This window comes from Podarcis cretensis (genome assembly GCF_951804945.1).
Source record: "Podarcis cretensis genome assembly, chromosome: 1".
In the NCBI taxonomy this organism is placed as follows: domain Eukaryota; kingdom Metazoa; phylum Chordata; class Lepidosauria; order Squamata; family Lacertidae; genus Podarcis; species Podarcis cretensis.
Window position 1 is genome coordinate 123,536,094 of NC_137170.1, and position 26,957 is coordinate 123,563,050.

At 43.9% G+C, this 26,957-nt stretch overlaps 1 protein-coding gene across 2 annotated transcripts in view; it reads right to left on the bottom strand.

The window, feature by feature from the left end:
• HIBCH (3-hydroxyisobutyryl-CoA hydrolase) overlaps window positions 1-26,957 on the bottom strand; it is a 65,531-nt gene that overhangs the window by 3,959 nt on the left and 34,615 nt on the right. For both annotated transcript variants that reach the window (XM_079981429.1, XM_079981428.1), the window contains exons 8-13: window positions 22,499-22,644; window positions 21,374-21,460; window positions 18,962-19,020; window positions 17,479-17,560; window positions 1,452-1,571; window positions 314-347 (exon numbers count right to left, since the gene is read on the bottom strand). In XM_079981429.1, the coding sequence (XP_079837555.1) occupies window positions 314-347; window positions 1,452-1,571; window positions 17,479-17,560; window positions 18,962-19,020; window positions 21,374-21,460; window positions 22,499-22,644 (528 nt within the window). The remainder of the gene's footprint in view (window positions 1-313; window positions 348-1,451; window positions 1,572-17,478; window positions 17,561-18,961; window positions 19,021-21,373; window positions 21,461-22,498; window positions 22,645-26,957) is intronic.

The window sequence follows — 26,957 nt, forward strand, 5'->3', positions numbered from 1 at the left end:
TGGTGGCTGCAGTTCACCACAAAATAGAGACTATAATAAGGCAAATTGCTACCCACAAAGCAAGGATTCAGAGAGATACCCAATAGACTTGGCATCTAAAAAAACAAACCAGGCCTGGGGATTGCAGGGGTCAGGAAGCAGGTTTTCTAGGTTTTGCAAACATTTTGCAAACCTTCCTACAAAGGTTTGCAGCACAAGAAGTCAATGTCAAATGGGCTACTACTTGTCTACCAACAATACAAAAGCAAGAAAAAAAAACAGTGGGGGGATGAAAGCTAGGAAGTTGAAATAGCCTCTCCAGCCTCTACTTTACCTGCTCGGACGCCTTCATAGAAGTCATGGCCTCGCTGGAAGAAAAAATAACTCATCATATAACAGTAATTCCCTAGCACACTTTGAGATATCCTATATTTTGCTCCTATTGCAATTCAAATTCAAATTAATGTAGTCTAGATAGCACATGTAAGCCAAATTTCAGCATGGTGTTCATTTATTTAAATTATATCCCACCTTTCTCCCAGTGCAGGGTCCAAAGCAGCTCACAGCACCCAAGGTCTGAACAAAAAAGTCTTGGCTTGCCAGCAAAAAGAAAAGCAGAGAGGAGAGTCTGGGCTTATGTGGAAGGAAGTTCCACAATCTGGGAGCAGTCACTGAGAAGGCCCTCTCTCATGTCTTCACCAAACATGTCTGTGAAGGTGATGGGACTAAGAGAGCTTCATAGGTCATAACCAGCACTTTGAATTTTGCTGGGAAATGGACAATAGCCAGTGAAGCTATTGTAACTAACAGTGTAACTACTGGTCAGCAATCTGGCTGCAGCATTTTGGGCTCACTGCAGTTTCCAACACTTTCCACAAACAGTGCATTACAGTAATCCAAACAGAATGTAAGTCTCACCACTTCTTTAGCATTAAATATAAATATTTGCAGCATCAAATCTATTTTAATGTTTCCTATATCCCAAACATGCCCTTGGTAACTAGCTAGTGAAGGAGCGTCTCCACCCCCATCGCTCTGCCTGGACACTGAGGTCCAGTGCCGAGGGCCTTCTGGCAGTTCCCTCACTGTGAGAAGCCAAGTTACAGGGAACCAGGCAGAAGGCCTTCTCGGTAGTGGCACCCACCCTGTGGAACGTCCTCCCACCAGTTGCCAAAGAGAAGAACCACTACCAGACTTTTAGAAGACATCTGAAGGCAGCCCTGTTTAGGGAAGCTTTTAATGTTTAATGTATTTTAATATTTTGTTGGAAGCCGCCCAGAGTGGCTGGGGAAACCACAGACTTAAGGCCATTGATTTCAATGAGTTTACTCTAAGTATGACTAAGGTTGGCTATTACTCAAACCATGAGCACCAAGGTAAGCTGGAATCGCCCTTCTGAACCAGGAAACTGGGTGCTTGACCCTATTTAGCTTAACTATAAATGCATGACACCGGCCTGTAAACTGCCTTACCATGCAAGCTTGGCTCAGCCTGTACTCCATGGTGAACACATCCTGCAGGCTCAGGGAAGCTCCTTCTCTAAGCTGCCTCAAGGTCATCTTTAAAGACGTTGGAGACATTTTTGTAATGGTCTGTGGAAATTAAAAAACATTTCCAAGGTGAATGAATGAATAGACTTTATTTGTGTAGCCGACAGGCCATAGCATCAAAGGACAAACACCAACAAAAATACATTACGAATATAGTTACCATAAAATCTTATGACCTCATTCAGTCATTCATTTCCAAGGTAAATTTTCAGTTTAGGAGGAGCTGCACGTCGCAGGAACCCGGAAGCAAAGAAGACTGCCTTTCCGCGTTAACGCTACACAAGTAATTGTAAAGGTCACATAGCATGTGATAGTATAAGTTCACTAGGTGCGCTGTTCCCTTTCAAAATACTTGACCGGAATAAATCCAGCCAATGTTTCATTCATGAAAGGTAATCATTGTTCTTTGACATTCCACATACACCCCGCCCCCAAATTAAGAGACGGCACTTCTGAAGAGTGACACTGAATACTTCTCAAAGCTCTCCTGCCCTCCCTTCTAAAGCTCTTTGTTCCATTATTTTTCTCCTCCTGGTGGGCTTTGAAAACGCTGAAACTATACCCACACCTTCAGACAGGTCTTGGATCCAGTCCTGCATAAAACTAGCAAGAGGGCCATTTCACAAGAAATACAACAAGATACAGCAGGCTAGAACTACTAGTTAACAGGCTTCTGTGATCATGTTGGTTTACATACCTAGGACTGGGCATTTCCAATTAACTGAATTTGCACTGTTCCCATTTTAGAGGCTCTGCTTGCTCTTTGAACTAAACAACTACAGTGTGTCTTAATATCAGGCTATGTATTATTATACATTTATTACATTTATATCACACCTTTCCTCAAAGCAGCTCAAAGTGGCATACTTGACTATCCCTCCTACCCTTAATCTTCACAGCAACCCTGTGAGGTGGATTAGGCTGTGTGACAATGACTGGCTCAAGGTCATCCAATCAGCTTCATGGCTTAGTGGGGATTTGAATCCTGGTCTCCGGTCCAAGTCTGCTCCAAGTCTGACGCTCTGAAGAAGTGTGCATGCACACGAAAGCTCATACCAATGACAAACCTAGACAGCATCTTAAAAAGTAGAGATATCACCTTGCCAACAAAGGTCCGTATAGTAAAAGCTATGGTTTTCCCAGTAGTGATGTATGGAAGTGAGAGCTGGACCATAAAGAAGGCTGATCGCCAAAGAATTGATGCTTTTGAATTATGGTGCTGGAGGAGACTCTTGGCAGTCCCATGGACTGCAAGAAGAACAAACCTCTCCATTCTTAAGGAAATCAGCCCTGAGTGCTCACTAGAAGGACAGATCCTGAAGCTGAGGCTCCAATACTTTGGCCACCTCATGAGAAGAGAAGACTCCCTGGAAAAGACCCTGGTGTTGGGAAAGATGGAGGGCACAAGGAGAAGGGGACGACGGAGGACGAGATGGTTGGACAGTGTTCTCGAAGCTGCCAGCATGAGTTTGACCAAACTGCGGGAGGCAGCGGAAGACAGGAGTGCCTGGCGTGCTCTGGTCCAGGGGGTCACGAAGAGTCGGACACAACTAAACGACTAAACAGCAACAAAGGTGCTAATGGAAGAATTTTTTTTATTTTCTTTTGACTACGGCAGACCAACACAGCTACCTACCTGTAGCTCCAGCCAATAGAAAGCTTGAGGATATAGCCTTACAAAGGGCTATACACTTTTTTTTGTTATCAAGAGCCAAAAGGTTGTTGGAAGAACTACTAAGATGTATACCACTGTGAGCACTTAGGAAGAAAAGCTTTCTAGAAGTGTTAAAGCCTAGATCCAGAATTCTGCACAATTAGTTCTGCCACTCAAGGCGGGGTGTGTGTGTCCCCTGAGCACATCTTAAGTAGTTCTTTGGATTTCTGCCTATGTATCATTAATTATAATTTACTACTACTTTATTCAGTCATGTGACACAGCCAGCACATCTGACTACTAGTGACATAGCCTAATAAATCAAGTTTGTTTCCCCATTTGCTGTGAAAACATGTACATCATTAATCAAACCTGCTAAAGGAAAATCATACATTTTATTTATGAGAGGAGAAAAGCAGTGGGTGTGTGGGTGTGGCTGATTTTTTTCTGAAAGTGAGATATTGTCTTTATCTGGTGGATCTCCTTTATGGGGATGAGCAGAGGGACATTCTGGAAGTAGAAAGTTCCCATCCACAGGACCAGGATGAAGAAAGCTGAAACAGGCCTCAACTCACTCAGGAACAGCAAAATATTAGAACATGGAACTTTTAGTGAAGTACCTTTTTTTGCTCCATAAGACGCACTTTTTTCCTCCTAAAAGTAAGGGGAAATGTCTGTGCGTCTTATGGAGCAAATGCATGGTCCCTGGAACCAAATTGCCCAGGGGTGAAAAGCAGATCATGCTCTCTTTTTTTTTTTTGAAATTGGGAAGTGGGTGTTGAAACAATGCCGCTAAGCAGCTGATTGGCAAGCGAGCCTGGGAGGGGGGGAGGTAAAGACAGTGAACTTGTAAGGAGAGGAGACAGGAAGACTAAAGGAATGAGGAGAGAAATTAGAAGAAAAGGAGGAGCAAAAAACTGCTCCAGTTAAGGAAAAGACACTAAGGCAAACAAGAAGAAAGGGAGTGTTGAAAGGAAGCAGCTGATCAGCAAGCGATAGGGAAGGGAGATAAGGGACGCTAGAGATAAATGAGGCTGCCTGGGAGGGGGGAGGTAAAAGCCCATGGAACCTCAGGATTTTTGCATTGGGTCACCCCAAATTCACCATCAGATCACATAGCATGCCCATGGCTACAGCCTGCATCAAAAAAATCACACACCCACTGTTGTGTGGGGCCGCAATGGCGCAAAGCACGGATCCACATGGATCCTCAGGATTTTTGCATTGGGCTATCGCAAACTCACTGTCAAATCACATATCATATCTGTGGCCACAGCATGAACCACAAAAATCATACATCCACCATTTTGTTCAGAATATTTTTTATTCTTGTTTTCCTCCTCTAAAAACTAGGTGCATCTTATGGTCAGGTGCTTCTTATGGAGCAAAAAATATGGTAGTATAAACAGAACAAGATACCTATGCGGGAAACTACACACCTAAGAATTTTTAAAATGAGTGGGAAAAGAATGTTTCTCCGCTAATATTCAGAAAAGTCACCACTTAAAGAAACATCTTCTCTCAAGGTATGGGCAGAGGGAAATTCTGGGGTATGCCATATACAAAAGAGCCCCCAAGAGGGATAAACTGATTCAGAGTTGATGCCCCAAAAATCCTCTGGAGAAACTCTACAACCAGAGGCCACAAGATTGGCTACTGACAAAGGTTGAATCCTGAATACTCAGCCAATGAATGAAACTTCTCTCAGGCAACACATCTCCTTCCATAGGAAAATGACACCATGATGCTATTGCAGGACTAGAACTTCCATACGAAAGGGCAAGACTTCCGCTAGCAGCATCTTCATACTTCTTAATTCAGCTGGCTAGCACTGTTAGAAACCTTTGCCCTCCAGGGAACCTGGCCTATGAGAAACAAAATGGACTTTCAGCATACAACAAGGCATGCACTCCATCAGTGGCGTAGCGTGGAGGGTGCAGGGGGGGGGCGGCCGCACCGGGCACAACATCTGGGGGGGGGGGCGCTCGCCGCCTCCGGAGTCGCCGAAGAGCCTCGGGCGCATGCTGTAACAAAGCCCCATGTCTTGCGGAACCGACAAGCTGTGCGCGCGTCCGGGCTGAAGGCGTCCGGCAGGCCGCGGCTCTCAGCGCTGGCCGTGGAGGACGCGCCAGGCAGCCCCCCTCACAGCCCCGCCGCCGCTACTGCAGCTGCTGGGCCATGTTGCATTTTCCTTGCCTCTCTGCCCTCCTCCTCCTCCGGGCAAGCGGCGTCGTTTGGGCGGCAGCTCCAGCGGCAACTCGCCTCAGATCACCTGACACGGACCCGCCGCTGCCACTGTGGCTACCTTACCGTAAATACCCCTCCCCAGGTAGCAGCAAGAAGAAGCTGGCAGCGGCGGCAGCTTAGGGGTTAGGGGCGCAAATTACTTGCCTTGCCCCGGGTTAGGGGGCGCAAATTACTTGCCTTGCCCCGGGTTAGGGGATGCAAATTACTTGCCTTGCCCCGGGTGCTGACAACCCACGCTACGCCGCTGCGCTCCATTTAACATTCCTCTCCTGGAGGAGAGGAGTCAGAGATGAGCCTTGGAGACCAAACTGGGCTTCTTCCTTTCAGCCTTTGTCTCAACTGGCACTTCCTCCCCCAACTCTCCTAGCTCTCCTAGAACAGAGACTAATTAAGAGGATAGTCAGAGAAGAGGAATGAAGTATACTCCCTTAAGCCTACTTCCTAGCTGAGCCAGGAACAGAGATCAGGGAATGAATCTCCTCTCTTGGGTAAGACAAATTAAAAACTTCACTGCCTCCTGATCCTAAGGAAGGTGACTTGCCCCTCTGCTTATGACAGGAATGTAAGAAACAGAGAGAAACTGGAAAGATCCAAGCGAACAGCATTCAACATTGAAAGATACACAAAATGGGAACCGGCAGATGGTGAGTTTCACCTATTGCTGCTGTTTTTCAATGGGGATATTAAATACTTAACCCACAGGGGCAAATGGCAGATTTCCAACCAGCCTCAGCATCTAGTGTGTTTCTGGCTCCTGATCGCGCAGAGCTCTCCCTCCAGACGCCAGCGGATAAAAGCAGTGACCCATTTTGCCTGTGTCCTTACATCTGCTAACTCCTGCAAGCACTAGCAGCACAGTTCTGTGCCTCTGGTTTTGTATACATGAATCACCACCAGCTGGCTTGATAGCAAAGACAAGGAAAGAACAAGCACTGGGGGGGAAACAAACCCCAGTTAACAGCATCTGCTTCCAACCTCTCTTTAACGTTCCAGTTGCTTCCTAACCAGGAATTTTCAAAAGTCATTGATAAGGAGCATGTATGTGCTATATAGGGGACGCGGGTGGCGCTGTGGGTAAAAGCCTCAGCGCCTAGGGCTTGCCGATCGAAAGGTCGGCGGTTCGAATCCCCGCGGCGGGGTGCGCTCCCGCTGCTCGGTCCCAGCGCCTGCCAACCTAGCAGTTCGAAAGCACCCCCAGGTGCAAGTAGATAAATAGGGACCACTTACTGGTGGGAAGGTAAACGGCATTTCCGTGTGCTGCGCTGGCTCGCCAGATGCAGCTTTGTCACGCTGGCCACGTGACCCGGAAGTGTCTCCGGACAGCGCTGGCCCCCGGCCTCTTGAGTGAGATGGGCGCACAACCCCAGAGTCTGTCAAGACTAGCCCGTACGGGCAGGGGTACCTTTACCTTTACCTTTACCTATGTGCTATATCTTCATGTCTCAAATCGGGAAAGTATTACAAAGCTGTGCCAAGTGGTAACTTGAGGTAGCTGCAAGCCTGTCCTACGCACTGTCCAGAGTTAAACCCCTAGAGGCCTGCATATAATGTGGGATAGAGGAAGTTGGCCGCAACCTGAGAATGCTGCCCCACCTCCAAAAAAATTGCAGTACAAGCTCAGGCCTGGGGAATGAGCTTTAAGGGCTCTGTGATGTTTGCATCAGAAGAGCTCTCAAATTCTCCAGGTCAAAGAAGACTTCCGAGTTTACCACCACCCTGGAAGTCAAAAACACCCAGTAGAGGCCAAACACTAACCCACCACTGAAGGTTGATGGAGGAGAGAATCTTCTGCAGTCAGCTACTATTCCCCCCCACCCAAGCTGTTTGCAGGAAAATAGCCTCTTTAACTCCCCCTATTGAAATCATTGGAAACATCGTTTCACTGATTATCCTTAGAATAACAGCACCCAGCAGGTCTTTCTACCTCCTTGCACGCAGCAAGGGTTTTCCTAGGTGCAGTCTACCAAAGCACCCCACGTGAGGGGTGGGAAAACTGTGGCCCCCAATGTTTCTAGACTCAGACTCCCATCAACCCTAGCCAGCATGGCCAACAGACAGGGATGATGGGAGCTGTAGTCCAACAACATAGGGTGGACCAAAGTTTAGCCACTCCTGCACTCTGCAATTTTGCAAAGGGGTTACTCTGAACAGCTGCAACCAGGAAAACAGGCAGCAAACTTGGATTGGTTCAGAAATTAGCCGAGCCTTTTCTCCATATTTGGAGGGGAAATGGTTTGCCTCATTTCTGAGCCCACATGACGTTAAGTCAGGGGACGTTGGCCCACCTCTGATCTTTATGATGTAACATCCACACTACTTTCCAGGGCAAGGGATCCCTGATGAGTTAACAAGTTTGAAAACTTCCAGTATGCAGAATCCCGAAGAGGTTCCGGGTGGAGGGATCTAATGGTAGACAGGAAGGAGAAAAATGCTGAAAGCGAAAAGAGCATCAGTGGTAGGTACGCCGTTACCCCCGAGGATGTGGACAGGCTGCTTGGACGCGTGAAACCAACCACCTGTCTCCTGGATCCTTGCCCATCCTTGCTAATAAAAGCAAGCCGGGAAGGGCTGGGCGATGGGCTCTGCGGGGTGGTGAATGCTTCCCTCTGTGAGGGAACATTCCCAGATCCGCTGAAAGAGGCGGTCATTAAACCGCTTCTTAAAAAACCATCTTTAGACCCGGCCAGTATGGCCAACTATCGCCCAGTCTCAAATCTTCCTTTCTTGGGCAAGGTGATTGAGCGCGTGGTTGCTGAACAACTCCAGGCACGCCTGGAGGATGCGGACCATTTGGATCCCTTCCAATCGGGATTCAGGCCTCATCATGGGACTGAAACTGCCTTGGTCGCGCTGGTTGATGATCTCCGGCGAGCTAGGGACAAAGGTGAGAGTTGTTTCCTAGTTCTGCTGGATCTCTCAGCGGCCTTTGATACAATCGACCATAACATCCTTCTGGACCGTCTAGAGGGGCTGGGAGCTGGGGGCACTGTTATACAGTGGTTTCGCTCCTTCCTCCTGGGCCGTGTTCAGAAAGTGGTGGTGGGGGATGAGTGTTCAGACCCCTGGGCCCTCACTTGTGGGGTGCCTCAAGGTTCCGTCCTCTCCCCCATGCTTTTTAACATCTATATGAAGCCGCTGGGAGAGATCATTAGGGGGGTTGGACTGGGTGTTCATCAATATGCAGATGATACCCAGCTCTACCTCTCTTTCAAATCAGAACCAGTGAAGGCGGTGAAGGTCCTGTGTGAGTGCCTGGAGGCGGTTGGAGGATGGATGGCGGCTAATGGATTGAGGTTGAATCCTGACAAGACAGAAGTACTGTTTTTGGGGGACAGGGGGCGGGCTGGTGTGGAGGACTCCCTGGTCCTGAATAGGGTAACTGTGCCCCTGAAGGACCAGGTGCACAGCCTGGGAGTCATTTTGGACTCACAGCTGTCCATGGAGGCGCAGGTCAATTCTGTATCCAGGGCAGCTGTCTACCAACTCCACCTGGTACGCAGGCTGAGACCCTACCTGCCTGCGGACTGTCTCGCCAGAGTGGTGCATGCTCTGGTTATCTCCCGCTTGGACTACTGCAATGCACTCTATGTGGGGCTACCTTTGAAGGTGACCCGGAAACTACAACTAATCCAGAATGTGGCAGCTAGACTGGTGACTGGGGGCGGCCGCCGAGACCACATAACACCGGTCTTGAAAGACCTACATTGGCTCCCAGTACGTTTCCGAGCACAATTCAAAGTGCTGGTGTTGACCTTTAAAGCCCTAAACAGCCTCGGCCCAGTATACCTGAAGGAGCGTCTCCACCTCCATCGTTCTGCCCGGACGCTGAGGTCCAGTGCCGAGGGCCTTCTGGCGGTTCCCTCATTGCGAGAAGCAAAGCTACAGGGAACCAGGCAGAGGGCCTTCTCGGTCGTGGCGCCTGCCCTGTGGAACGCCCTCCCATCAGATGTCAAAGCAATAAATAACTACCTGACATTCAGAAGACATCTTAAGGCAGCCCTGTTCAGGGAAGTTTTTAATCTGTGATATTTTAGTGTATTTTTGGTTTTTATGGAAGCTGCCCAGAGTGGCTGGGGAGACCCAGCCAGATGGGCGGGGTACAAATAATAAATTTATTATTATTATTATTATTATTATTATTATTATTATTATTATATGTAGAAAAGTGAGTCACTGAGCCTTAAGAACATATGACAAGATTACTGGATCAGGAGAGTGACCCACCTGGTCCAGCATCCTGTTCTCACAGTGGCAGCAGACCAGATACCTGTGGAAAGCCTGCAAGCTGGAGATGATCACGGCAGCAACATAACAGAGATATTGTGCCAAGAGGAAATGATAATCAGGCCTAGCAAATGAATGCAGTATGGAGAAAAAAACTGGTCAGTCAGTGGAACATAAGGAAGACTGGAAGCTACCCAGAGAGAATGCATCTCTCAAGTGAGATTAGTCTGCCTCCTACAGCACTGTGCTGATAAATGCTTTCTGCTGGGCGAGTTTGAATTCTGGCGAGAAACAGCATACCAAGTTTAAAAACCCCAGCACACACCAAGTGGGGGGACGCTCTGAAAATTCAGCATGCGAAGCGTTACCCAGGCACACAGGAACAATCCAATCACAATACTTGGTCAAACTGCATATCCCAATTCCCGCTTCCCCTCTCATTGAGGAAAGAAGCATCCGGATTAATGACAGATGAACAGCTGTGGTTTCAAGGGAGGGGTGGAACTGAAGTTGCCCCAGATTAAGGGATCCTCCTGGAAAACAGCAGCTTTACTAATCAATGGTTTCTTCTGTTTACAGTGTTTATTAACTGAAAGATGAAAGCTAGGAAACTCCTAGGACAAAGCTACAATACGTGAGGCGACTAGCTTGAAGCAAACAATGCTATTACATACCCATGGTTCAGAAAAATGCCTCCATGGGGGAATATGACTGGAAAGTCTCCAAACTGGCAAATCCCTGCAAGCTTACTCAGTAATGACATCATGCTGGCTGTCATCCACCAACTTTTGTCAAGCCAAAAACTCAGCTTTACATTTTCCAGTCCAAAATATTTACAGTGACATTCGTTTCTTTTTAGCAAGCAACTGAATTCAAGTCTGGAGTGGCAATACATAATGTGTTATGGGCGACCAAGGAAGCTTACTTTTTTTAAAAAAAGCCTGGGCAATGGTAAGACGAATTTTATTCACTTGCCTCATGGTGGCCACTTTTAAACTCACAGAACAACTTCATCTACATTAAGCAGCGGGACGAATTTTATCAAATCTCTTGTGGGGTATATAGTAAAATCCTCATTTGGCTGGATGTTGGGAATAAATGGATGCCGGCTCTGCACCACAGCGAGTTTAAAAAATGGAATAAGCATCAGCATCCAACTTTAAGGTGACATTATACAGAAACCACAACATGTCTACTCAAAACTAAGTCTCTAAGTGGGTATAACAGGAACGAGAGAAAGATCCCAACTCTGCTTAGCTCACGTATATAAAATCGTTTTTTATTATCAGTGCCAGAGCTATAACTGCTAGCTCCTGTAGTGAGCACACACATATCCAAGCATTGTACAAACTAATATCTTTCACAGTGAAGAAGAAGAAGAGTTTGGATTTGATACCCCGCCTTTCACTCCCCTTCAGGAGTCTCAAAGCGGCTAACATTCTCCTTTCCCCTTCCAAACACTCTGTGAGGTGAGTGGGGCTGAGAGACTTCAAAGAAGTGTAACTGGCCCAAGGTCACCCAGCAGCTGCATGTGGAGGAGCGGGGAAGCGAACCTGGTTCACCAGATTACAAGTCTATCACTCTTAACCACTACACCACACTGGCTCAGTGGTTGTAACTTCTCAAAAACACCATACATACAAAACAAATCCCAATATTGCTACTCCACTAATGGCATTAACCTTTTCATGAGCCTGTCTACAACCAGTGCCTTCAATTATATTTCAGCTGTACACAAGATAAAGAATTATACCACTTGCCCTACTGAAATAAAAGCCCCAAATAATACAGAGTGGGGGAGCCCCTTTAAGCATGTAAAAGTCCTTGCCTGGGGCTTCCACTGATGGGATTCATTAGTTCAATCCAACCCGCTGTGTTTTATGTATCTATAAAATCACTGTAATAATTTCTATGAGTCTATAAAGGCACCGTGGATTTTTACTAACTGCTCCAAATTCCATCCTATGTTGAGGCTAGACAAGTCTCCACTAACAGAACCACGGCCTTCTTTTTAACAGACTGGATTTTCTACAATTCTCTTCTTATGAGGACCCTGACAGCCTCCTGCCTGCTTTCTACAGCCATTTTTATATCCAGAGAGAATTTTGGAAATTCTGAGAGAGACCTCTTGACGGCTACTGCTCCTTGTTACCCCCTAGTTTGTTGGTCTGTTTATTTTAATTTAAATTACTTTTTTTAAAAAAATAATATTTATTGAACGTTTTCAAGTATAACAGAAAAAAGAAAAGAAATAAAACATCCATTTTATAACCTTATTTCCATTGGCATCTTTCCAGGACTTCCCCACCCCACCCCCTCTTGTATTCCAATTCCTTCAAATAGATTCAACAAGTTCTTACCCCAAATTTTAAACTTATTATAATTAACCCAATGTTAAAAATGTTTTTCCATCCCCTAAAATCGACCCCGCTCCCTTCCACGAGTTCCCCTCTTTAATATGCAGAACAGATTAAAATAAAAGAAAATAGAAAATAGAATAAAATATAATTTAACACCCTTTGGATTCCAAATTTCCCTCCCCCCTTTCCCGGTTGCGTTCCCCAATGTCCATCAATGCCTGTTGTCATCCTGGAGATCCCACATCTAGGCCGAAATCCTTCACAAGTCCACTTTGCTGTCTTTTTAATCATCTTTAGTTTCGAGCGTCCAATCTCAGAAAAACTCTATCTCAAAAAGGTCCATTTTTTCCATCCAGATCTCTGTATTTAAGAGTAAAACTCCAATTTTGTTTCTTTAAACCTTTCAAATCTGGATGTCCCAAATGTTCCCACTTCCAACTTTATCCAATTCTTGTTGTTCATGTTGTTCTTATTATTCTCTCTCCTCACTTTCCTCTAGTTTCTTTTCCTGCTCTCCTGCAAAAATGTTCCAAAAGCTTCTAAATCCCCTACAGAGGCTTTGTTATTCAGGAACAAAACTTTACGTCAAGTCCCTTCCATTCTTCAATAGATAAATCTATTGTCTCCTTTAGTGTAGAGACCTCTGTAGACAAAATAGTGTTCCATTTCTGCAGTTTCCCAGGAGATAAAAAGTCCAATTCAAATTCCATGCCAACAATACTTGTAGTGTCCCACAGCCCCTCTAGAGGGATTATAGTAACTCAGTTTCCTTCCAGATCGCACCCAACAGTCAAAGTAACTTGTTATTCCTTGTTTTAAACAATTTATATCTAATTTGTAACAAATGTAACCGGCAAAGTCCTCATAACAAAATTCTCTTTTTATTCTTCAGCTTTGACAGCTCCTTTGACAGCTGTCAAAGCCTCTGTTTCTCCTCTCCCGGCGCTCTCGCAGATCGCTCCCGGTTCCGGGGGGGGGGGGGGTTGCATTTTAGCTCACGTTCTACTTTTCTCCTCCAGCCCAGTCTTATAATTTTCCATCGTGAAATTAGTAACTTTATCAAACCAAGGTAGCACTCGATCTTAGCTGTTAAATCCTTTGCTTTAAATCCTCTACGACAGGGGGGAGACGGACTTCCTCTTTGCACCTCCCCCGCTCGCTCCGAATTTAAATTTTTTCCCCTTTTTAAGTCCAGTTTCCAATTACTCACGGGTTATTCTTTTTAATCTGAATTTTCAATGGAAGAAGTCAGCGCTCTCCGCCAAATGGCATGCGGCTTCGCTCGGCAGGGGAAGCGGAGGACTCATAGCACCACACCCCCCCTGGCACCCGCTCCGTAGCCTTTAAAAAGGCTCCTTCGCGGGTCGGGGGGGCGCAAACGGTGCCCGCCGAGTCACCATGCCCATGGGTTTCAGCGCCCATGGTTTTTGAGGGTCCCCGCGACGCCGACGCGGTAGAACCCAACCCCTGCCGAGCAGGCTCCCTCCGGAGCTCGGAGGGAGTCCGCCATTCGGCGATGGCGCCAACCCGGAAGTCTAATTTAAATTACTTTTATTTGGATTGGTTTGTTTTAGCCTATTGCTAATTGTATCAGCAGTATTGGGTGAGCTTTCAATACCAGCAGCACATATTTTAAAAGGCATAAATTAATTGTCTTTATACTGCTTCCAAACAAAATTTGATTCAAGTGAAGTATAGACTCAAATAGATAGTTTTGTTATGTTCTGGACAGCCAAGGGCAAAAACATCAGAGCCACTGTTTCTCTACTAAGGTGCATGTTTAAAATTAGCTCAGGTGTCAAAAATGTATGTGATGGCTTTCAACACTTCGTCGTATGTGTCACCAGAATAAACCATATTTCAAAATACACTGAACAAACTTATTTTATAATAATTCCAAAGAAGTTCAACACTGCTTTTAAACTAGCCACTCCAACCCAAGTCTAGTCACCATTTTTGAAGGTATTTAGATGTGACAAGTTCTGAAATGGGGATGCCACACAGATGGCCTATTTCTGCACAAATCAGATTTGCACACATGGTTCCTGATCCAGCCACTGATCCATGTGTCAATGTCCTTAAATAAATCAAGGCCAGTGGCTACTACTTACAAACAATACCGTGCATTCATACAAAATATGTACCTTTTTGCCCACACTTTAGTTTTTATTGCAAAGGCAGAAAGGATTGCATATATTCCATTACCTGTTATAACTATCAGTGACAACTATACTGGGAAGGAATAGCATTATTATATCAAGCTCCAATTATTAACTTCTGCTTTGTTTGCATAAAACTACAGCTGTTTTGATTAACAACTTGGTGTGTGTACACAAAGAGAAAGAGAAGAAACTTTGCAGGCTTTTAGACTTTTCACTGGGGGGCAGCAGGAATGACCTCCAGTTTCAGCACCTTTGTTTTAGCAAAGCTACATAGAATCATAGAATTGTAGAGTTGGAGGGGGTCACAAGGGCCATCTAGTCCAACCCCCTGGAATGCAGGAATCTTTCACCCAATGCGGTCAGGGCTCAAACCCACAAGCCTGAGATTAAGGGTCTCATGCTCTACTAACTGAGCTATTCATCACCTCATTTTCCTAAAAACAGGGGGTGAGAGCCAGCATGTTACTGGTTCAATTAAATGGACAGTAAATAGGACTTAGGCTTACAAATTGCATGGCTTTGTCTAGACGTGGATTTAAAGGTATCACCATCTAAGTTAATTAGCATCTGCTAAAAGCCAACTTTTATTTTGAACTTGAACTGACTCTACCCACCTGATCCAATCTCAGACCTTCTCTACGGTAAAGAAAGGGTTATTTTAGAACCAAAGATTAATTCATTATTGTCATGTGTAAATTAATCGAAAACTAAGTTGGAGTGAACCTCTATAAGCTACAGGGAGGCTAACATTCATTCATTCATTATTATTTTTTCAATTGTAGAGTTTAAAGGTGCTTTAAAGGTGCTGACCTTTAAAGCCCTAAACGGCCTCGGCCTAGTATACCTGAAGGAGCGTCTCCACCCCCATCGTTCTGCCTGGACACCGAGGTCCAGCGCCAAGGGCCTTCTGGCAGTTCTCTCACTGCGAGAAGTGAGGTTACAGGGAACAAGGCAGAGGGCCTTCTCGGTAGTAGAACACCCTCCCATCAGATGTCAAGGAAATCAACAATTATCTGACTTTTAGAAGACATCTGAAAGAACCCCTGTTTAGGGAAGTTTTTAATGTTTGATGTTTTATTGTGTTTTTAATATTCTGTTGGGAGATGCCCATGGTGTCTGGGGAGACCCAGCCATATGGGCATGGTATGAATGAATGAATGAATAAATTTCAAGTAAGCTATATTGGCCGAATACAACACACACATACATCCCAGGAAATGCACACACGCCCCATTTGTTAGCCAAAGGCTTACAGGGTCACTGAGAAGTTGGGGCATCTGCCTCCCAAGAAGAGCAATGTGGCAAGGAGGAGACTAGCCTAGTCCCATCTAACATCTATCCAAGCAGTTGCAGGGAGCTTGTTTGTTTCTCCCTTGCCCAGGGACTGCGAAAGTACAGGAAAGGGCCCTCAAGCCCAGGCATAGTCAAACTCAGCCCTCCAGATGTTTTGGGACTACAACTCCCATCATCCCTGACCACTGGGCCCTGTTAGCTAGGGATGATGGGAGCTGTAGTCCCAAAACATCTGGAGGGCTGAGTTTGCCTATGCCTGCTCAAGCCCTTCCTACAGCCAGCAGAATAATGGCTGCTGGCTGTTGTATGCATACACACTTTGTTTGTTCCACTGTGTGCTGCCTTGTTATGTTGTGAGCTGCGCTGAGGATCAAAAGGCAGGGTATAAATCTTCAAAAAAGGTCAACAGAAAATCAAGGCCATCAAAACATTAGTGAAGTCTAGGAATTTTCTTATCAGCAATTGCAGAACAGAAGGGCTTGAGAACAAGAATAAACAGGCAGTAGCTGTAAGTTAATCATTACCTAATCTATATACTGTGATATAACTTTTGGACACACAGAATGTGGATTCTTGGAGCAGGTTGCGGGACAAGTATTCACCTGCTTGATCTCCATTACTTCAGCTTCAGAAACACCATCCAGCAGGGCAACACTGAGCAAACGCTGAAAACCAAATCAACTGTGCTGATAGTTTTAAAACACAGCAATGAATGTTTTCCCCTCTAACATACCAAGTCTATATCCAGCAGTGTTTTTACACCTGCTGCCTTCGGCTGTGTGATTCAAGACAAACAGCAATTTCACACCTGTGCCATCAGCAGATGTTTACACATGTTAATAGATTCTGCCACCTAAAGCCAAGCAAAAATCTGGTGCCGCAGCTACTTTTAAAAACAGCCCAAAATTTCTCAATCGTTTGAATAAACGTCATTTGATTATGGAAGAGATTTAAAATTTCATGCTGCTCTTTTCAATTAAGGACGCCCTTGATACCTCTGAACAGGTCCATACTCATTTTCAACAACTACATTCAAAAGTCCTTGATCCAGATTGAAACATATTCCTCTCTGCAAATGCACCTGACTAAATAAACCTAAACACTCAAAACACTTATTTTAAGTTAAAATGCGTACTTCAATTTGGTTATACTTATAGTTTCTGTGGGTCAAAATTAATATAATACAAAATCTAAACATTAAAATGTTAGCGAATGTAAGCCTAAACCCAAGCCATATAAGATTCTATAGACAATAACTTTGAATTGTGTGGACCACTCACCAGTGGAGCTGTTGTGACAAGGAATTTTGGTTCTCCCTATTTACATTAGTCAACAAATGGTTATTGTTGTTGATGATGATGACGATGTTATTTAATGGATCTGTCAGGTAGGCTGCCATTTTTCTAACCTGAGAGTTAAGGTTGTATCTATGTTGTGCAAGCAGCTTTCTACTCACACAGTGAGTGGAAACTTTCCTTTCCTCTCCTCTTCCCACAGTCTGCTCCAGAGTGTCCCCCAACTCTCTGGAACAGATTCTGAGGGTGCGGGGGGGGGGGTTGCCAAGGAGAGGAGATGGAAGCTGTGAAATTCTCTCCCCAGAGAGGCTCGCCTGGCTCCTTCATTACATATCTTTAGGTGCCAGGCAAAAACATTCCTCTTCTCTCAGGCCTTTGGCTAATTAAACAATCTATGGCCTTTTAAACTGTGTGTGGGTTGTTTGTTGCTATGGTATGTATTTTTGTGCTTTTATATTGCAAACCACCCTGTGATTCTCGTATGAAAGGCGGTATGTACATTTAATAAATAATAATAATAATAATAATAATAATAATAATAATAATAATAATAATAATAATATTAAGTTTAACTGTATAAGTGGAAGTCTGTTGCCAGAGCTAGATACATCCCATTGTGGTTTGCCCTGTGCTACACTCACGGCAGCATGGCAGACTTAAAAATGGTAGCTTACATACGCAACCCTAAAATAAAAAAAAAATCTAATACCTCACCTCTAGCTGCTTAAGTGCAAAAGGGGAGCCATCCTTCTTCAGGTTCTGAACAATTTCTTCCATGCTGTTTGCTGAAAATAAGCTGAAACAGAAAATATATCACACTTCAGTCAAGAGGAGAAATATTTTGTCAAGAGTCAGCAAAATTACAGGGATTTTTTGGAAGCAATTATAATATTCCCAAGCTATATACCTTATTTACATATTTATAATACTTGGTGGTATGACTGGTGTATGTATACCTGAAAGTTGTAGAATACATGTACCATCAGCTAGAGATATACTAAAATAGCCACACCATGTGAAGCTTTTGACCCTTTCAAGAAAATGTCCTTGGCAAGTTTTTTCCCATTTGAAAAGAGATTTTAAAAGAGATTAAATCACAAATCCTTAATGTGTGTGCCAAAGAAGGCACAATAACATAGAAAACAATGTACCTCAATCCTAAAGAATTGTTGGCACACCATGTTTTAGCAATAACTACCTGGGCAGCAATGATTAACATGGTCAAAGTGGTATTCAGATAACTTTTTTTTACAAAAATCCTCATAGGCATTTCTGGTTTTGGTAGCACCTGACTTATTCCAGCGTTTTTCTGGAAATTCAAGTACAGTGGTGCCCCGCAAGACGAACGCCTCACAAGACGGAAAACCCGCTAGACGAAAGGGTTTTCCGTTTTGGAGGCGCTTCGCAAAACGAATTTCCCTATGGGCTTGCTTCGCAAGACGAAAATGTCTTGCGAGTTCCTGCAGGTTTTTTTCCCCTCCCCCCCCTTTTCCTAAGCCGCTAAGCCGCTTATCAGCTGATCCGCTGATAAGCCGCTTAACAGCTGATCGCTAAAAGCCGCTAAGCCGCTAATAGCGCTAATCCGCTAAGCTGTCAATGGGCTTGCTTCGCAAGACGAAAAAACTGCTATACGAAGAGCCTCACGGAACGGATTAATTTCGTCTTGCGAGGCACCACTGTACCCGAATCTGGCCTAACAAACCCGTGTCACCCTTCCACTGGGGAAGGAAGGGGTGTCACACAATTTAACTCATGTTTGCACAGGGATGTTGAGTCCTCTCTCTTTCCCTGAGCTTCCCACCCAAGGGAGGCATCTTCCTCTCTAGCCAAGCTCACTTCCAGTATTGGAGGAAGACCAACAAACTGCAGAGGAAAAGGAGGAGGAGGGAGATTGAGAACTCGGCACACACACATCCCACCCCTGTGCTCCTCCTGCTTTTGGGACAGCTCTATACATGACAGCAATGGGCCTGCATAGAAAGAAATCTAGTTTCGTTTTGCTATGTGCAGTTTGGCCCTCAGTGAGGAACCACAATTATTTAAGAGCTACTGAATCAAAGGAGCTCTATCACATAAATATTTTTGCAAAAGAGGTCTATTGGATAAATATTTTTGCAAGAATCTCAACAAAAAGTAACCGAAAGGTTTACTGAACCCAATCCAGAGCTCCCACTAAACATGAATGAATGGTAAGTACCTGTTAATCTTGTCCATGTGCTCGCCAAGCACGAATTCTTTTTCTTGATCAATTTTGCACTGTTACAAAAAGCAGAACACACCAACACCTTTCATATCCGTATCCCAAACGCTAAAATGCAGCAAAGCAGCTATTTGCTATTTTCTCTTTTAAAAAAGTAATGCAATAAATATCATTTTGAGTTCAAGCGACTTTTCTAAAATTATAGCTAACCTGTTTTTGTTTCTCGGTTTGCTTATTACACTTCTATTTTGATTTTGCATGATGCTTGCAGTGATCTCCCATTCAAATTTACAACCAAGCCCTGAACTACTTTATCATTCAGTGCTGCACCCTCAGGTGGGCTCAGACTGTAACTAAAACAATGTCCAGGATTCCAGAATCCTTTTTAAATGGCTGATGGAAGACAAAGCTGTCTCTTTTGTGCTTCTGAAAACAAAGTGCCTCACACGTTCTAGCTACGCTTTGAAGATAAAAGTTTATCTACCGTTTTAAAAGCTTATCTACTTTTACACAGTGTGGAGTATAAGAACAGTGCACAAAAGAACAGGATGGCCTGATATAAAGAACAACAGCCTCAGACACTCTGATGCTGCAATGGTACTGACACTTAAGTAGGCATGGACGTGATCAGCCCTTTGGATGGGAGACTGCTAGGAGCCCACGACATTACAATATACAGCCGTACCTTGGTTTTCAAACAGCTTAGTTCTCAAACGTTTTGGCTCCCAAACGCCACAAACCTGAAAGTGACTGCTGCGTGAGCTTCCTGCAGCCAATCAGAAGCCGCCCTTTGTTTTCTGAACGTTTTGGAAGTCGAACGGACTTCCAGAACGGATTTCGTTCGACTTCCAAGGTCGACTGTATGCCCAGATAGCTCAGTTGGTAGAACACGAGACATAATCTCAGGGTTCTGGGTTCATGTTCCACGTCGGGCAGAAAGATTCCCACATTGCAGGAGGTTGGAATAGATGATCCTTATGGATCCTTACGATTCTATATTCTGTAGGAGGGGGAATTTTGTCAAATGCAGCATGGCACATCGCCAGGGTCAGCAAACCTACAAACTAAAGAATGGCTCCCCTCTGTTTATGGTAAAAGCTGCTCCTTGTGACATTATTTCAATGTATGAAAGGCGATCCTTGCCACCCTGCAAATTAACCTTCCCTCCTCTATCTCCAGCAACACACAGTGCTACTAGAACTATATTTATACACATTTCGATTGAAAGGAACGTCAATTAGGTGACTGGTATTGACTATTCCCGGCCAAACAGAGGGGCCCTGCACGACATGAAGCGTTCAAATTGTGGCTCGTGACAAATGCCTTGAACCTGCTGGCGCTGCAGGGGCCAAGGTTAAGCTACAAACATGTGTTTCAGTTACAATGGCATCAGCTGTGGATCAAAAACTAATGCCTGTCATTTGTATTCTGGTGGCTCCCTGTGCACAGCTTCCACTCCATTAGCGCTCAGCTTGCACATCACTATTCTCTCTCCCAATTTGCTGAAAATTTACTCATTCCATTAATATTCCCATTGTCTGTTGATCAGAGAAGCTTGGTACAGAAAGAAGCAGCCATATTGGAGAAAGAGAATCAACCTTTCATGTGTCCAACTTCTTCGAAGACAGCAAAATTTCAAGCATACAGAGGCAAGAGTTAGACTTCATTCCTTTCCATCTAAGGAAGTACTCTGTCAAACTCATTAGGTTGCATACATTACATCTGTTAAACAGAAGATTAGCGTCTTACAACACAATCCTAGCCATGTCTACTCAGAAGTAAGACCCAATTATCATAGAATCGTAAAATTGGAAGGGATCACAAGGGTCTTCTAGTCCAACTCCCTGTAATGCAGAAATCTTTTGCCCAATGTGGTGCTCAAACCCACGGCCTTGAGATTAAGGGTCTCATGCTCTACCAACTGAGCTATCTATTACTTCAATGGGACTTCCTTCCAGGTAAGCATGTATAGGATTGCAGCCACATACGTTTTTAAAAGATAATAGGAAAAGCAAGAAAAACTAAATCCATAAAGTGTCCCATATAGGAATAACACCAAAGATGTTATTCTAGCAATTACAGCAAGTAATTTTTGGCACTAGTATTTTTGGAACACTATCAAAACAAAACAAAAATTATGTTCAGTGCTCTGACACTAACAGCTGCTTTAGCTGACAACATTTCAAACAAAAAGTGACCTTGTGAACAGCAACAATCAGGGAGGGGGAGAACTGCAAAGAGAACAGGCCATAAGTGGGTGCAGTTTATGATCGATTGTCAAACTTGATTTTATAACATGCCACTGAGGTGCTAGGGGGGAAATCAATTAGCAACACTTACAGAGACTCAGTGTCCTGTATGAAGGTTCTCCTTTTCACAGTCTTCTATTATTGTTAGCTATCCATTTACCTTCTTGTGATACGAATCCAATATATCAGCAACATTTTCCTTCGATGGGGACTTTAATTCCGTCAAATCCTTTTCTAGGGCAGCCATCTGCAAATGAAAATACAATTGCCAAATGCATTATTTCACGAGATGCTGATATAATTTCAATATATTCCCTTGCAAAGAACTCGTGGCAATCAAATGGGGTAGGGCAATCCCCGCTAGCAAGCATATTCTTTTTCCCACTTCTCTCAGCAAAAGTGAAGGTGGCCTTCTTCACAAATACACAACAAGGAGATCAAAAGACTTAAATATAGTAGCCATGTTCAGATTACCATGTCTCTAATCAACAGGCCAATGTGAGTGAGTGCACAACAGCAGTCCAGTTTCCATTAACTATCATCTCCTGTTTGAACCAGGAAACTGCAATTAACAGCTTCAGAACGAGCCAGGATATTTTTTAAATGGAAGAACTCTATACAAGGCCACATAACTCTGAAGTCTCAGTATAGCTTAAGAGTAAAGGTAAAGGTACCCCTGCGCGTACGGGCCAGCCGTGTCCGACTCTAGGGTTGTGCGCCCATCTCACTTAAGAGGCCGGGGGCCAGCACTGTCCGGAGACACTTCCCGGTCACGTGGCCAGCGTGACGAAGCTGCTCTGGCAAGCCGGCACCAGCGCAGCACACGGAAACGCTGTTTACCTTCCCGCTAGAAAGCGGTACCTATTTATCTACTTGCACTTAGGGGTGCTTTCGAACTGCTAGGTGGGCAGGAGCTGGGACCGAAAGACGGGAGCTCACCCCACCACGGGGATTCGAACTGCCGACCATGCGATCGGCAAGCCCTAGGCACTGAGGTTTTACCCACAGTGCCACCCGCTTCCCCAGCTTAAGAGTAGGCTGTGCTAAAGTCCACTGAAATACATAGGCTTTGGTGTGCCTAATTCAGTGTTGCAATGTGTCCTGGAAATTTGTTTGAGAGCCAGGATACCTCTAGAAGCATTAGCAGGGGAAAGGAGGACTTCTCCTTCTCAGGAAGCGAAAAGATGCCTGAGAAGACCCCCCTCCAAATCCAGCAGCCCCAGACTAGGCCCCAGTGTTCACCTGGGATTACAGCATGGCCGGGTACCTGCTCAGGTAGATTTACCTTCTCTGCTTCTATGAAGTGAGTAGCAATTCCCGCTTTGTGAACATCTTTTCCTTTCAACCTGAATCCAGTCATGGCAAGAAAATATCCCAGCTTCCCTGAAAGCCTTGGCAAGAAGTAGCCTCCACCTACATCAGGAAAAAGACCTGCAATTGAAGAAAGCAAAATTAAAATTATGAGACTTCCGGTCGGCGCCAGCGCTTAATGGCGGTCCGAGCCTCGAGCTCCGAGGCAGGACTGCTCTGTTAGTTCGGGTCTCACCCGCTACGGCAAGCGGGGGACCCCTAAAATCACAGGCGCGGAGCCTGTGAACAAAGGAGATTCGGTGGGCACCCTTTGCGCCCCCCGGTACTGTGAGGGAGCCTTTTTAAAGGCTTCTGAGCGGCATCGGGGTAAGCGCAGTGCTGAGAGTCGTCACCCAGCTAGCGGAGTGAAGCCGCGTCGCCATGAGCGGAGAGCGCCGATTCCTTCCTGCAATTGGAATTTGACCACAACACCCGTGAGTAAGATTGGAAAAGTAACGGGACTTTTAAAAAATAAAATTGGCTGAAAACGGGAAAGGCAAAAATTAAGGAAGTCTGCCTCCCCGGAACTGCAGAAGGAATAAAGCAACGAAAATCAAGCTGCACTTAAAGGGAACCTTTCTAATTTTTTTAAGCTGTCAAACTGACATCGGACTTAAAACCTCCCCCCAGACTGGCAGGAGAAGGGGGGAAGGGATTGGAACGTTGTTAATCTGCTGGAAAATTAATGGAAAATTAAGACCTTCCATTGCCAAATCCCCTGGGGTCGGGCTGCCCAAACAAGACACCTGGGACGTGGACTGTCAAACTTTGAGAAGTGGGGACTTGTTTGCAAAAAAAAGTTATCGGACCTTAGATGTACTTTGCTGCATTTTGGCCACATAGAAAAATAGAGACTTTATAATTTGGACATTGGAAACTTTTGGCTACTGTTATACTCCCTTGCTTCTTTGTTTTTTTCCATCTTTGCCATTTGGATACAATTGAATGCTCCCTCTAGAGGGCTCTATCTGAAACTGTTGCAGCTGAAAAAGTAACAGTGGGATTTTCCACTTGGGAATCAACTCTGTGAAAACGACCTTGAGGATATGAGTGCCCCTACAGAAGAGATAGTAACAAGGCAGAAAGCAAAACAATCTCACAAGAAAAGGGCCTCTATATCAGGAACTGCAGCTGTGCAGGAAAAAACACCAGCTTCTATGGATCCTATGACTCAGGCTCTACTTAAAATAAATCAATCCCTGGAAGCATTGACAAAACTTTCGACAGAGAATTCTAAAAAATTAACAGAGTTGACAACAAGGTTGGATGTGAATACGGCTAGTGTTGCATCGAACACAGATTCTATAAATAGATTAATTCAGGAAAGTTCAGAAACACGAAAGATTGCAGAAAGTGCAAAAATAACAGCTGAAGAGACAAGGGAAAAATTTGGGCCTATTATTAAAAAAGTGAATGAGCATGATGCAGCCCTCTCCTTACTGGAACTTCAACGTAAAGAGAAGAATTTAAAATTTAGATTGGTGCCTGAAGTGGAAGGGGACAACCTTGTGAAATTTCTCACAGAGAACATCATAACTTTTTGGCGGGAGGAATGGGAGGAAGATGAGGAACTTGAGATAATATCAGCCTTTCGACTGGGTAGAAGGCAGGACAAAAAACCAAGGGACTGCCTAATTACATTGAGATCAAAAGAAGAAAGAGATAGAATATTGAATTTGCATTACCAAAAGGCATTGGTGATCCAAAATTGTCAGATACAGATTTTTAAGGACATTCCTAAATACATTTTAGAGGTGAGAACATATTACAAGAGTTTAGTAGACCTGCTGAAGAAAAACACTATACCATTCAGATGGGAATTTCCACAAGGATTGTCCTTTAACTTCAATGGAAGGAAGATTAAAATAAAAACAATTCAGGACAAAGAACTATTTCTAGAGAAGTATCTGGAGGATTTGCAGAAAGGAACCGTGGAGGAGAGGGAACCACCCGATATAGCAAATTTGTCATTTGGACTTTCACTACCACCATCGGAGGAAGAGCAGAAGCTTGGAGCAGTTGGAGGAACAGCTACTTAAATACAAAATGTCTCTGCAACTCCTTAGTTGGAACTGTAATGGTTTGAACCTTCCTCGGAAAAGAAGACAGGTTTTTCACATTTTGAAGAAAGAACAATTAGACATAATATGTTTGCAAGAAACCCATATTGCCAGGATACACAGGAAATTATTAATAAATAAGAGACTCGGTCAAGAATTCATCTCATCAGACAAAGTAAAGAAAAGAGGTGTGGTGATCTATGCAAAGGAAAAGTTGGCTCCAAAATTGATATTTAAAGATGAACAAGGAAGATACCTGGCAATTGAAATACAAATTCAAGGAGAAAAGATATTAATTGTGGGAGTTTATGCCCCAAATGAAGGGAAGGCTGAATTCTTTAGGAAGTTGCATGAGACATTAGTTGACTTTTTAGATTATAAAATCCTAATGATGGGAGATATGAATGGAGTTGTCTCAACAAACATGGATAAAGCACAGAGACAAGTGATCTCGAAAGAAGGGAGACTACCAAGGATCTTTTTTGAAATGACTGAAACAATGGACTTGATTGACATTTGGAGAACAAAGAATCCTTTAGAGAGAGAGGGAACTTTCTTCTCAGAAGCAAAAATGACATGGACAAGAATAGACCAAATTTGGATTTCTAGCAGTCTGGCGTCAAGAACAAAAAAAGTAGAAATCTGCCCAAAAACGTGCTCCGACCACAACGCGGTCAAGATGGAGATGAAACTAACAACTACTGGTTCCTTTAGATGGAGAATGAATGACACCCTATTTAAGGACGAAGAGATCCATAAGAAGGCCCTTAAAACATTAAAAGATTATTTTGAGATCAACAGGAAAACAGATGTGGAAAAAAGAATAATTTGGGACGCAAGCAAAGCCGTGATGCGAGGTTTCCTAATTCAACAAAATTCTATTAAGAGGAAGCAACAAAATGAAAAGAAGGAAAAATTTTTAGAAAAAATAAAAGAAGGAGAGAAGAAGTTGAGGTCCAAACCAAAGTCTCATGAGATTTTGAGAGAAATAAAGTTTCATCAGATGCAATACATGGAACTCATGAACCAACAAATAGAATGGAAGATAAAGCAAATGAGACAAAAAACTTTTGAATCAGCGGATAAATGTGGGAAACTTCTGTCATGGCAATTGAAAAAAAGGCAGAAAATGAATACGGTAACAAGTTTAGAAAGGGATGGAAAGATTATCCACAAACCCAACGAGATCAACAATTGTTTTCAAAGCTTTTTTAAGAAATTGTATGCACAAGGGCCAACCAACGAGCAAGAAATAGAAGAATTCATCAGAAAATACGGTTTACCAAAAATCTCAGAACAAAGTAAAAGGATCTTAAACGAGGAAATAACAGAACAAGAAATAGAGGGTGCCATTCAAAATATGAAATTGGGAAAATCACCAGGACCAGATGGCCTGACGGCCAAATATTACAAAATGCTGAAAGAATGGCTGATACAACCATTGAAGGAAGTTTGCAATGAAATTTTGAAGGGGAGAAAGGCACCTGAATCGTGGAAAGAGGCTTTCATCTCACTTATACCGAAAACAGAGACTGAGAAGAACCAAGTTAAAAACTACCGCCCTATATCTTTACTCAATGTGGATTACAAAATTTTTGCAGACATTTTGGCAAAAAGATTGAAAAGAGTGTTGGCAGAAGAGATTCATAAGGACCAAACAGGCTTTCTCCCAGGTAGACATATGTCAGACAATGTGAGGAACATTATTGACATTTTGGAGCTGCTGGACGTTGACATTAATAGGAAAGCAGTTTTGATTTTTGTGGATGCGGAGAAAGCCTTTGACAACATTTGTTGGACTTTTATGAAAAAGAATCTCCAAGGGATGGGGGTAGGTCAAGGTTTTGAAAACGGTATAGGTGCAATATATTCTCAACAAAAAGCCAAATTAATTGTAAATAACGTGGTAACAGAAGAAATACCTATAGAAAAAGGTACACGACAAGGTTGCCCAATATCCCCTTTACTTTTTATATCAGTCCTGGAGGTTTTGTTAAACATGATCAGAAAGGACCAGTTGGTTAAAGGAGTTCAGGTCGGAGTTAGACATTATAAATTAAGAGCATTTGCAGATGATCTAGTATTGACCTTGCAACAGCCAGACACTAGTACTAAAAGAGTTTTAGAACTAATTGAAATATTTGGTCGAGTAGCAGGTTTTAAATTGAACAGACAAAAAACGAAAGTGTTGGAAAAAAATTTAACAATGGAAGAAAGAGAGAGTTTTCAGAATGAAACAGGCTTGGAAATAACAAAAAGGGTAAAATACCTGGGGGTAAACTTAACATCTAAGAATGTGAATTTATTTAAGGATAATTATGAAAAATGTTGGTC